This window comes from Haemaphysalis longicornis, unplaced genomic scaffold, assembly GCF_048455015.1.
Source record: "Haemaphysalis longicornis isolate Haplotype H1 unplaced genomic scaffold, Haemaphysalis longicornis Haplotype H1 scaffold_9, whole genome shotgun sequence".
In the NCBI taxonomy this organism is placed as follows: Eukaryota; Metazoa; Arthropoda; class Arachnida; order Ixodida; family Ixodidae; genus Haemaphysalis; species Haemaphysalis longicornis.
In genome coordinates, this window is record NW_027526460.1 from 43,877,363 (window position 1) to 43,890,013 (window position 12,651).

A 12,651-nucleotide genomic window follows, 5' to 3' on the forward strand; every position below is an offset into this window, starting at 1 on the left:
CCCACAAACCCTCTAAATATCACATCACGCGTTAGCAGTCGTCGCATACCAATTTTATCAATTTTCGGCAGTTTAAAGGGGACTCACCTGATCACATTTTTAGGGGACTGAACACTTCATGCCAAATGGATTTAAAAACCATCGTCTACCAATTCGAATAGGTTCGCCAATAAATAGACACGTTCCTAATGGCCTAGTTTGGTTCTTTCAGAAACATATCACTCTATTATTGCAATAAAAAATAAACAAACACATTTTAGTTTAGTTTATCTAGGTTTCACTAGATGGTGCTAGCTGTCTAGCAAGTGAGAGTTTTCTGTATTGATTTCAGTACAGAAGTCACAAATGTCTAAACTAAGTGAACTAGGTCGTTGCGAATGTTTGTATGCGCTCGTAAAACATTTCGCATTCGTGCACGATGATTTTTAAGCCCGTGGGTCATGAAGTAGTGGGTCCCACAGGAATGTTAAGTGGTAGCTTTTATAAGTGGTAGCTTTTATACTTTTTTATTTATCATCTAACTTTTAGTCCAACATAACGGTTTTTGGCCAAAAACGCCCTGACACGTGTGATCGCTGTTGCATCACAGACGCCGCTTAAATGACGTCACTGGGCGCAGTCGTCGCCTCATTGTTGCCAATATGGCCTTTGAGGGCTCCAAGCGTGAGAACCTTATATTCCAGAAACTCAGGGCAAATTCGGCACCTGCTCCTCACCGTGTGCGGAAAGTAGATGCTGGGTATTCCGACCTTCTGGACACCGCCCTGCTTTCCTAGATACGAATATGCCCTGGAGAGAAAGAACAAACAAATGGAAAAAGTTAGCCGTTTGTGTCGCCGAACATTGTAGGACCACGTAACAGTGATGGCAGGAAGCTTACTTCAGGAGCGTGAAGCAACACCTCGCGACAAACTAGCAACCAGTTATCATGAAGCAATTAGAGAGTTTATAAACTTTGTTCGACATTGATAACCATTTTGTTTCCTCCACACAGGTTCTCCAAACCCTCTCTCTAAGTTCTAAGCCTTCCACAAATGTTTAGTTCTGAGCACAGAGCAGTAAGTCTAATTTTTCGGTTTCGGATGTCATAAAAAAGTTAATTGTTTTACTTTTTAATCTTAGCAAGGGTATAAAAACCTTTATTCATTAGCCACCATTAAAAAAGAACGGTCTTCGTCATCTTCTGGTGATTATTTATTGCTGTTGGCGCTTTTTGCTTACTACTTTAAACGTATCCGATCTTGAAGGTGTGGCGTTCGCGGTTTTTGCCTTTTTTTGGGTCGCCGGAAGCACACTGAAGTCGACCTGTAAACGGCCCACCCGTGGCAACAATTAAGTTTTATTTGATCTAATCTGGGAATCGGCGTATACACTTCTTGGTTGCTATTTAAGCCACATGTTTTAAATGTATACCGGCGTATTTATTGCAAGTATTTTTTTCTTATTTGGGCATACGTATTGACGTAAGGTATTGGCGTAAAGAGTGCGTATTGGTGCTCTAAACTTGGACAGCATTGGAGAAGCGAGGGAGGGCACATTTAAAGTTCAGTCAAGTCATGAATATAATGCAGGTATATATATATATATGCATTAACCCAACTTTTAGTCGTTTATGAGTGCTTTTTCTCTTTTGTCTATCACTCTAAGGTTGCAGAATGCCCTGATAAAGTTTACACTTAAAATAGGCAAACTAAGAAGGTAAACCCTTTGTATTTAACGTTACACAATAAATGAAAGGGCATCGCAGAAAAAACAACTAGCAACGCACACTTTAGCATAACACAATGAAAATATTCACACAGCTATAGTTGCAGGGTTTGATACCAACAGTGCCTCTAACAGCAAGTTTGGATCTTTTCTCGTAGCAAGAACTCACAGAGAACATCAGATTTTACATCTGGGTCACTAGGCACGTTAAACCACAATGTCGTTGCAACGTTAAACCACAACGTTGAACCTTCCATGCGACCTGAAAAGTTCCTAACGACACACTCATTTAATTTTGGTGACACTCTGTACGATTGAAATGTCTTGGTCAGCTGAGACCATTTCGCTTCGTTCACAAGGCCTAGCTTGTTGGCGGCATCGGTCTGGCCTCCCCGAAACTCCTCTGTTCACTTCTCCAAGATCCCTTTTAGCTGTGTGTGCCACGAGCATTGCGCACAAGGGTGTCCTTCAATGGCAGATTTTTCAAGACTGTAAAAATTGAGGTAGACCTTTATCCCACCAATTTCATCTTAATTACGAGGTCATGTATTGCTTCATTGCTCCCAATCATAGCCAAAAGCTTCACGCATTTTTGCGTTTTCCATAACCACTGCTTACGAAAGAAGGACTGGGGCACCAGTGGCACCCAATGACACCCTTGCAGACTTCAGTTAAAGGAACTGATATTTCTTGCTTAAAAGACCAAACTCGTTGAAATAAATCCGCCAGGCAGTCACCGGTGGTTTTCGCTTTAAGCCCAAAAATTGTACCATTATCTATTTTATCTTTCACCCTTAAGACTTGTGGCTGCATTACATATATAATGATATTTAATGCAAGCTGGATTGCATGCTTTTGTGTTGGGGAGCGGAGCAGCAATCTATTGACGTCTTATTAGGCTGCACTTGTCCCTTTGCATGCACGCAACCCAAAAAAGCCATTCTGTCCTGTTATCTGCTGAGTACCTTTTTCAACAGAGAAGCTGTTCAGGAAATCATAATTTTTTGTGTCCGTATAAAAATACCAAGGCAGTGCCGAGCGCGCGAGCGAGCGGGGGCCTCACGGCGACCGCCCGACAGTTAACAAAAGCAAGAAAATTACGAGCGTTCGTGTGTGCGTGCCTCGCGACGACCGCCCAGCGTCCCCTGCGCACGTTTGTCAAGCCAAGAATACCAACTTAGCGAGATTGGCGAAGATCGCGGCGACCGCCCGGCAGTTAAAAAAATCAAGAAAATGCGAGCCCTCAAGTGTGCGTTTCCCGCGGCGACCGCCCAGAGTAACCGGCGCACGTTTGTGAAGCCTAGCATGCCCACTTAGAGAAGTTGGCCAAGATTGACAAAAAAAAAAAAAAAACATCAGTGTTCGGCGTAATCATGGCAAGACGTTTTTTAATTGCGATAGTATGCCCTTTGGTATAAGGTCCTAAAGGTACAAGTTGGCACCCGTTTCCCGGAGAAAGTCCAGAAGACAGTGGTAGTGGGGCTCCCACAGCCATCACTGGAGATCGGGGGGACTCCCAGGATGCAGGCCTGTTCTGCGAAGGTGTCGGAATCTCGCTGCACTCAGGGAAGGGCACGTCCATAACAGGCGACTGGTGTCGGCGTCTCCGGCAGGAGCTGTACAGAAGGGGCAGTTGTTGGTAAACGTGTCATGGTATCGCGGTGGCCACGCCCGGGTTACCGCAGGAGAGAAGGCCACCCCAACTCGAAGTCTACGCAGCAGGACCTCCTCCCAGCGAGTGAGCCCACTGGGAAGGTCTGTTCCACACAGTGGCATAAGAGCGCGTGTGGCGCGACGCAGATCTTCCTTTAGTTGGACAAATTGTTCTTGTGGGTCAGTCGTCAGCAAGGGCAGCGGTCGTGGAACCGACGTAAGGGGACAGGAACTATCCGTCGCAATATGAGCTGGGAGGGTATTACGCCGGATCCACGACAGTCGGAGAGGGCAGGGGTAGGTCTCTTGAGACAGACGAGTTCTAGGCTCCGCTGCACAAATCCTGTATGGCCGCCGTTGAATCCGTGTAAATTTGTACAGTAGAACTTCCAGGGGCTTGAAGAAGTGCCGGTAGTCGCGCCTGCAGTCCGTCCCGGATGGCTGTAAGCTTCGCCAGCATAGAAGGCGAGGTGCGGAGTGTTTAATAAACTCAGTTTTGGACCGCTTCATAATGAGAGGGACATTGCATCGCCGTAGTTAAAATGCCGCCTTGGGCCTCAGCGTCCACGAATGCCTCTACAACCTGGGGCTGGTTCAAAGCCGCCAGTAATGGTATGCCCGCGGAATGCGCCTCTGCGTTTCCGGTCGACCTACTGAGGAGTCTAATGAGCGGCCGGTTGTCACTCACTTGATGGTACAGCCAGAGCGGCCTAATTACAGGGTGGGCTGCTAAGGCGGGTAGTGAACGGCCCATGCAGATCGCCAACGGCGCTGCCTCAGCAATAAAATTAACTTTGTGCTTACGGGCGGACTGACGTTGATATACAAGCTCATCCAAAGTGTTAAGTTGAGGTTCTGCTTGAAGAGATGGTCTAGGCGTTATGTTAGGGAGGTAGGTGATCGTCCTTGATTGCGTCTCCATTGATTGCTTCAAGTCGGGCCCACTCCGCTTTGGTCATGTGCTGGAATTGAGCCTGATAAACAAGTCGTGGCTGAAGTATTGACCGCACCAAGAGTCGGGCCATTTTTGAAGCAGGAGCCTCCAGATTTTGCTCGGAACGAGAAAGACTTCATAGCGTACGCCCCTCCAAGGTGATGTCCAATGATTATCCCTTCCTAAAAAATGAACGAAGCTCACGCTTATTGCAACAATGATGGAGTAAAGGTCGTTGCGGGAGCAGCGAAGATGCAAATTGGATGCAATCGTGGATTTGAAGTTTACGTAGAGCTTCGCTACCTTCAAATCTTACGCGTTAGTGAACGCTTCCTTCATTGTTTTCGCATTAGCTGCTGTAAACGCTCAAGAAATCCTATGGTACTCACCAGTAGGACTGTACGAACCGGACGTGGTCTGTGGTCGCGTTAGGTTTCTGCTTCAGTTCGACGAAGCGAACGCAGGTGCGTTTCTCCCATTGGCGCATCGCATGCCTAATATCCTTCGCATAGTTTACCACTGGGAAAGAAAAGTGGTCCCCAACTGCAGATTATTATTATTTTTTGGGGGGAGAGTTCGCCTTACGGCATCAGTTTTATGCACAACATCACATCACAACATCACAACATCACAAGATCACACTGCAGGACCAGCGCCGTGGTCCTGTGTCCTTTCTTGTCCTGTCTTTTTAGCGCTGTTTTTTTCACTCGTAATCACATTGGTTTCACGCAGAAACGTCAGTAGAGACCGGTACTGAGGGCTCCATATCCACCGCGGCAGATCAGGGGTTCTCCCAGGATGGAGCCCTGTGCCCCGGAGGTGTTGCAGGCGAGAGGTTTGAAGGGCAGGGCAAGATACAAAGATTGAGTTCGCACTGTGACAGCGCAGTCATCAAGATGCACACTCCGGCGACGTTTCGCTACCGTGCATGAAGACAGGATCGCAATCCAATCAATCAATCAATCAATCAATCAATCAATCAATCAATCAATCAATCAATCAATCAATCAATCAATCAATCAATCAATCAATCAATCAATCAATCAATCAATCAATCAATCAATCAATCAATCAATAAATCAATCAATAAATCAATCAATCAATCGATCGATCGATCGATCAATTGTCCACTCGATAAATTAATTAATCGATCGACCAGTCGAATTATTAATTAATTAATTAATTAATTAATTAATTAATTAATTAATTAATTACTAGATTAATCAATTAATCAATCTATAAATTCATCGATCAATCGATCGATAAATGGATTGATTGATATATCTATCGATAAATTGATGGATCGATAACTAAATAAATCACTCAATCTACAAATAAATCGATGAATCGACAAATAGATAAATAGATCAATCGATAAATAGATAAATAGATCAATATAAGCAAATAAATTGATAAATACATCAAGAAGTTTGCTATACCGCAGAGACGTTATTCTCTCAATAAAAAGTAAAACCTGACTTGTTTAGATTTTATGGGTCATGTCAAATCTCGAATTACGAAGTCGCTGAAAGGACAGGTTGTTGCGGAACGTTTGTGGCGACTCTATCTTGAGGCACGCCGTGCGTGTTCAGCGCGGTTAGTGCCACTACCAAAGCCGGTGTTTACCTTTTCTTCCTACGAAAAAAGGCACAGTGGCATTGGGCCATGTGTAGGACGTCTCGTCTTTTGTGCGGTCTACGCCGTACAGGTGTGCCAGTTGCGCTTTGCTTATTCGGATGTCTCTTTGGTAAGCGTAGTCGCCGTTCCATTTTTTCCTCGCGCTCTTGATTGCCTCTAAAAACTGCGCCAAGGAGGTAAACAATATGTAGGCAGAGCTCACACATGACCAAGCAAGCGTTGAAAACGAGGGCCCAGCAGTAAGGAGAAGGAAGGAAGAACAGTACAGGAAAAGCAGGGAGGTTAACCAGGATACTGTCCGGTTGCCTACTCAGGGGGGAGGGGATACGGGAAATGAAAGGGAAAGAAATGACAGCGGTACATATTAAAGGAGAAAATGAGAGGAAGAAAATGAGGAAAAACACAAGGCGTGCACATGGCAACTACAAAGGCATAACAAAGAACGTACACAAAACCAGAAAATGCACAAAACTAAGGCGGTGCACTGATAAAACTGGCGAGCTAAGGGCACTGCACAGTAGTAATGAGAAAGTGCGCTTTGTGCGACATACCTTTTCTTTGTCGCTTCTTTTGTCCGCTTGGAAAATTGTAATCTCAGGCGGTTCTTCTGTGCTGTTTGTTACGTCGTCGAAATCGTACGAAACATCTGTGAACTGTAAAGCGCCGCATTAGCTGGGAAGTTTGGTTAAGCCTTCAGTAAAATAGTGTCAAATCGCTGGTTTAACCCTTTCAGTAACCGTGTCTCCATATGGAGACACGACTTTCTTCGTCATTTTCCTCGTGAAAACGAAAAGAGTTCATGCTACAGAGCGGTGCAGCTGATGTTCGAAACCTACGGAAGTGAAAGGTAGCACCATGTGATGTGGAATGGCGGAACCGCACTTATAAACATCGTATCGAAATGGACGCCACCAAGTTTTGTGGGAGCTCCGGTGTGTTGCCGTCCTAAGTTCTCTTTTACTGTTGCGTAAATCATTTATAAAGGCTAAAAACACCTCTTTCATGTGCAGAAATTATTTTCTCCCTCCTTGTTTGTGAACTGCCTCACTATATTTATTATTTTTATAGGGAACAGCAGGATTGGGTAATGGTGTCTCCGTATGAGGAAACGACGCCATTTGCGTAATAAGTATTCTAGAGAGACTGAATTTTTATGCAGTGAATATAATAATTCGTGACTGAAAGGGTTAATAGTTAGGTTACAAATGCAGTGTATAATTTCTTTTATCGCACTGCTTTAAGTATAGTTTACGGTTAACAAAATCCCGCTTATTTTTTTTTTTTACTTTGTTACCTGGTGCGACGTGCCGCTACCTGCAGCATGAGGTCGTTCGTATCTGTTCTGGTATTATACTTACCTATGCTACGCTAATTGTACTGGTTCTACTATGTGTATTGGATATGTGCGATCATAAGAAACGTCGAATACGTTGCGAATAGTGTTCGCTACTTGATTAAATTCGCAGCGCAGTTTTACAGTTCTAATTATTGAAGTTCTCTACTACCCACAATTCACAAATAACAGAGCGACGAAAGCTGGCTCTGCCGCATGACATGCAAACTCGTAAGCTTCACCACGTGGCATACCTTCTTTTTTTTTTAGTGGGTGGGGGGTTGGCTTTTCTGCACAGATGTAGAGTTCGGCAAAAACCCTAACACGTGCAAGGCTTTCGTGAAACAAATGTTCGCAAACCAAACTATGGTGTAGTTAGCTGAGGTGGAGCGATACACTTGTGTAAAACTTAGACGTCAAAAATTTCTTTTAACTGGGTGGCATGAGTGAAGAACCAAGATGTATTATATGTTGGTTCTCATAAGGTCATCCGAGCAAGTGGCATGCCTAGCAAGGCCATCTCTTTAATGACCGGACGGAACGAGCGAGTTAAACATACTTTCTCTATTGACAGTATGTTGAGGAATGTCTGACATTTCTTTTATCAAAACGTATACCAAATTTTTATTCCACCGTTTTGCCATCCACCCTCAACGTATTATTTTATTTTTGTTTCATTTTATTATTAAGCATGAACACTGAAATACACGTGTTAAGTCCCGACTGCTTAGTTACCATTTTTATAGCTGTTTTAGAAGCACTGTACAAACAGAAGCCAAAATATTTGTATTTAAAAATATCCGATTTTATTTGCAGTCGCTTTTTACTTTCCACGTTCGCTGCGTAGTCCCAAATTTGATAGTCACTCACTCTTACGTTCATTTAGTTGATGTTGCCGCATATGATATTTCGTCATTTTGAGTATTGCTTGGGTGTTACACTTTTTTGTGGTTGGACTTTTCAAGAATTTGCTTTACGTTTACGTGCAGGGATTATTTATTTTTGGAATCATTTTAGTGTATTGCAAAACAGGAATAATAGAGTAAAAAAGAAAAAAAAAACACTAAATAATGCTTCTTGAACCAGACCTTTTTGCTCCTTTCCAGACCAAAACCAGCACAACCGATCAAGTAAACCATTTCTCTTTTGCGCAATGGTGCGTTGCATATCAGTCATTTTTGTTGACAATAGTCATTTTGTTGATCGGCAACTACTGATTAAATATCTTATGCTCTCTGACAATTGTTGATGTCTTATTTAAGACATTTCGAGGCAGAAATTATTGGTCTAGAAAGGCGACGTGAAATCTTAGTGTTTATTGTTTCTCTAACCTGTAATCAGTAATTTTTGTTGCCAATAGTTATTTTGTTGTTAGGCAGCTACTGATTAAATACTTTACGCTATCGGACAGGTGTTGATGTCTTATTTAAGACATTTTGAGGCAGAAATTACTGGTCTAGAAAGGCGACGTGAAATCTTAGTGTTTATTTTTTTTCTCTCGCCTGAAATCGACTGTACTGCTGATGTTCGCTGTGGTTAAGCGTACGTCACGTCTCATGATGACATCCCGAGGAACGTCGCTCAAAACTCAGACTTTTTGAAAAAGTATGGCCATTGCGGAAAAGTGATGTTTTGCATACCGCAAGGATTGACAACGCAGGCGGGCACGCATTTTGCAGAACTCTCAATGATTTCTGTGTAAATAAGAGTAACGGCTCGTAGCTTCCATGCCTCTCGCACGTGGGAAACCAATCACCTACTTGAAACTGCCCTCAAAGCAAACAGACACCTTCAGTAATGGCAGCGCGAAAATGCTTTGCTTAACACTGAACAACTTCAAAGTAGAACCAGTCCTTTAAGAACTGTGATAAGCCGGAAAGCTGCACTTGAAAAAATAAAATTCACGTATCTCCTCGAAGTGAATCATGACAAGTAGGCGAAGCACTGGGGATCGTTCTTACCGTAAATCACCCGTGGGAGTGCTTACTGCTGCTAAAACGATTTCCAATGCAATCCAATCCAATGCAATCCAATCCAAATCCAATTCAGTGCAATCCTATTCAATGCTCCTTGCTCATGCGCGGCATGGCTCTCCAGGAGCACTCACTCACTCACTCACTCACTCACTCACTCACTCACTCACTCACTCACTCACTCACTCACTCACTCACTCACTCACTCACTCACTCACTCACTCACTCTCTCTCTCTCTCTCTCTCTCTCTCTCTCTCTCTCTCTCTCTCTCTCTCTCTCTCTCTCTCTCTCTCTCTCTCTCTCTCTCTCTCTCTCTCTAACCGTTTGTGAACCTTTTATTTTGTTCGTGTTAACGTTTTGAGAACCTTTTGTTCACAGATTCTTCGATTTACACGGTGCTGTGCCGTGAGCACGGACGCCGGAGAAGCCTCGGCCTTAAGGGACTTCACCCCTAAAAACTGATGGTCCTCTTGAAAAGCAGCGGAGAACAAAATCGTATGGTGAAATTGTTTCCATAGGACAACTTACGTTGTTTTCGGAAATTGTTGCTGGAATAAAGGCCAGGGCCAGGGCAAGGGAAAGTGCTACGACGATGGCCATGTCACCACTGCTTCGGAGACTCTGGGGAAAGGAAAAAAATGTGGAGGTGAAAGGAGACTAAAGGTACGGGGCGAACAAGCCGGCTGGCCCGTACTAGTCGTGCTGAAATCTCAATGCTTGCGTTGTCTAATGACGAATAGCGTGCAAGTGATTTCGTTGTGAACGCAAGCACTGGACAGCCTCACAACGGTGGAAGGATTAATGCGTGGTTCAATTCTGAAGGGCGTGATTTTACAGAATTCACGCCACTAGAATAGTTCTGGTAGAAACGTGTCACCTGTGACAAATTGTTCAGAAGAACGTTTGTACCCTCACGTGAAATAGCTTTTTTTTTCTTTTTTGAATGCGTGCCGAAATATCGGTAAGAATTCAAATTGTTGCTTAAAGTTCTTCAGCTACATTTGGGAATGCACGAAAAAGAGAATGCACGACACTTTTTAGTACTACGGGAAGACGATTTAGTTTTCTATAGGTCTATATGTCTACATTAATTCTCAAGCCTCATCGAGAGTTTTTTTCTCTAAAGCGAAATACAAAAATTTGGAAATGAAACCCCACCTAAAGAAGAGGAGAATTGTTGAGCGAAGCGCCACCGTTTCTGTGATTTGTCTGCTTCATCGCTCACGAGGACGCGAGTTCAATTCCTGGCCGCGGTGGTCGCTTTTCTGACGGAGGCGAAAAGCAAAAACGCCCGTGTGTGCGAGGTTTAGGCGCACGTTAAAGATCCCCAGGTTGTCAACATTAATCCGGAGCCCTCCAGTACGGTGCGCCTCATCGCCTGCGCTGCGTCTGCGCGTTAAACCCTGCAATCAATCAATATGTTCTATTACTGGTGATGAAGCATTGGAGGTTTCCTCCGCGCACTTTTATTCTAATACTCAGTTCGGCAAGGACAACAAATTTGGTACGGCACATCCGTTAATACAGCGGGAGTCGTGAAACTGGTTCAGGCAAATTAAACGAGAACATTCACTTACTTTCTTTCTGTGTTCAGTAGTCTTCCTTGCTCAAAAATTCTCTCCTTCCCCGGCCCGAAGTGCTGCGCTTCTGCTTCGAGGTCACCATTGACTTCAGCTACAATCGAACGGAAACTGCGCAGTGTATGCGCGCTTCCTGTGCGGATGAGGAACTGGGAGAAAGTCGTCGCCGGACGACGTCACTCTTCGGGTTTCACTGCTTAAGCTTGTTGTGATCAGGCAGCTCCGCTATTGCACACCTCGCAGAAAACTGTGATTGAGATATAGGTGGCATTTCTTTCTTTTTGCGTGACAGGATGAGTACCCGTGGCTGACTAAACAGGATGCTCGCGTAGACGTCCCCTGCCTCGTAGAAGCACTTTTTCATTGCAATCTTGTCTTCAAACGCGCATTTCTGCCCGAACGAAACTGCGGGGCTGTGTTCTTTAAATCCTGCGAATTTATTCTCTATAGACTTGTGGGAATTAGTCTTTCCCCCAGACATTGGAGGGGCAAAACGTCTACCAGATTCAGGCTGGTGGAGACCACTCGCATCGGACTATACCACGCTTAACGGAGAAACAATGCAGTAAGAAAATTGTCTTCGCTCCACACCGGCTGCTGCGTTGTTTTTTAAACCCGTTTTCTTCTACCTTAGTGCTGAAAAAAAAAAAAAAAACTTCCGCACGGAAGCGGCTGCGTAAAAAGTCGCTCCACGACCGAAATCAGTCTTTCTTACGGAGAGGCGTCAAAAAGCATGCATGCGAAAAACCAGCACGCCACAAAAGAGCACGACGAAAAAAGAGCACAGCGAAAACAGGGCAAAACGTCAAAACATCATTGCGTCAAAACAGCGCGCTTTTATGGAATGCCTAAATGGGCAATTATTTATATTTTTAGCGTGTGTACAAACAGTAGGAGGGTGCAAAATGGTCTCTAAGATTTATTTCGTTCCGTTACTGTTTATCAGGCCACGATTGTGGCAAGGCAAGTAACGGCATTGAAAATGACGAGCGTATAGCTTTACCTTTGGTGGTGAGTTATGGCTGCGGAAATGGCAAGGTATTTATACCATTCCAGCGGCGGCGAGTTATGGCTGTGAAAATTGCAAATGTTTAGCATTAGCCTCGGCGGGGAGTTATGGCTGTGAAAATGACAACGGTATAGCCTTATCTTCGGCGGCGACTTATGTCAATGAAAAATGTCAAGGGTATATATAGATTTACCATCGGCGGCCAGTTATGACGATGAAAATGTCAATGTTATAGCCCCGCCTTCAGCGGCAATTTACGACTGCGAAAATGGCAAAGGTATAGGCTTGCCTTCGGCAGCAAGTTATGCCGGTGAAAATGACGAGGGTATAGCTTCAGCGGCGAGTTATGGCCGTGATAGTGGCAGGGATATTTTTTTTAATTTATTGTTTGAGGAATGTGTTATTTCTTCACCCATTTGTTATGTAACGCATGAAGCTTGTACACCTGCGTAATTTTGTTTCTAGCTGTAATTAACCGCTTCGCTGTTCATTGCTACTGCTGCTGCTTGTCTGAACGGGGGCTGCGGCCTAGTCAAGCCATAATGACGGCTTTTTCTGCAGCTCCTCTGTCTCTCTTTGTATGTTTTTGAGGCAGAAATAAACATTATTATATTATTATTATATTATTATATAGCCTTTCCTTCGGTGGCGAGTTATGGGTGTGAAAATAGATAAGGTAGAGCCTTACCTTCAGGTGCGAGTTATGGCAGTATTAGCGGCCTCATCATCGGCGACGAGTTATGGCTGTGAAAACAGCAAGAGCCCTACAGCGGCCGCGCGTGCCGCAAGCAGGGGTTTATGCAGAATTTCGATTTTGGGGGGG

General features: G+C 44.2%; 1 protein-coding gene across 1 annotated transcript in view; it reads right to left on the bottom strand.

Moving 5' to 3' along the window:
• Nucleotides 1-10,959, bottom strand: part of LOC144152677 (zinc metalloproteinase nas-27-like) — a 35,429-nt gene extending 24,470 nt beyond the window's left edge. The window contains exons 1-6 of the mRNA XM_077684061.1: nt 10,817-10,959; nt 9,768-9,860; nt 6,484-6,585; nt 5,921-6,095; nt 4,684-4,813; nt 717-789 (exon numbers count right to left, since the gene is read on the bottom strand). Coding sequence (XP_077540187.1) covers nt 717-789; nt 4,684-4,813; nt 5,921-6,095; nt 6,484-6,585; nt 9,768-9,839 — 552 coding nt within the window. The 5' untranslated portion in view covers nt 9,840-9,860; nt 10,817-10,959. The remainder of the gene's footprint in view (nt 1-716; nt 790-4,683; nt 4,814-5,920; nt 6,096-6,483; nt 6,586-9,767; nt 9,861-10,816) is intronic.
• Between the last annotated feature and the right edge of the window lie 1,692 nt (nt 10,960-12,651).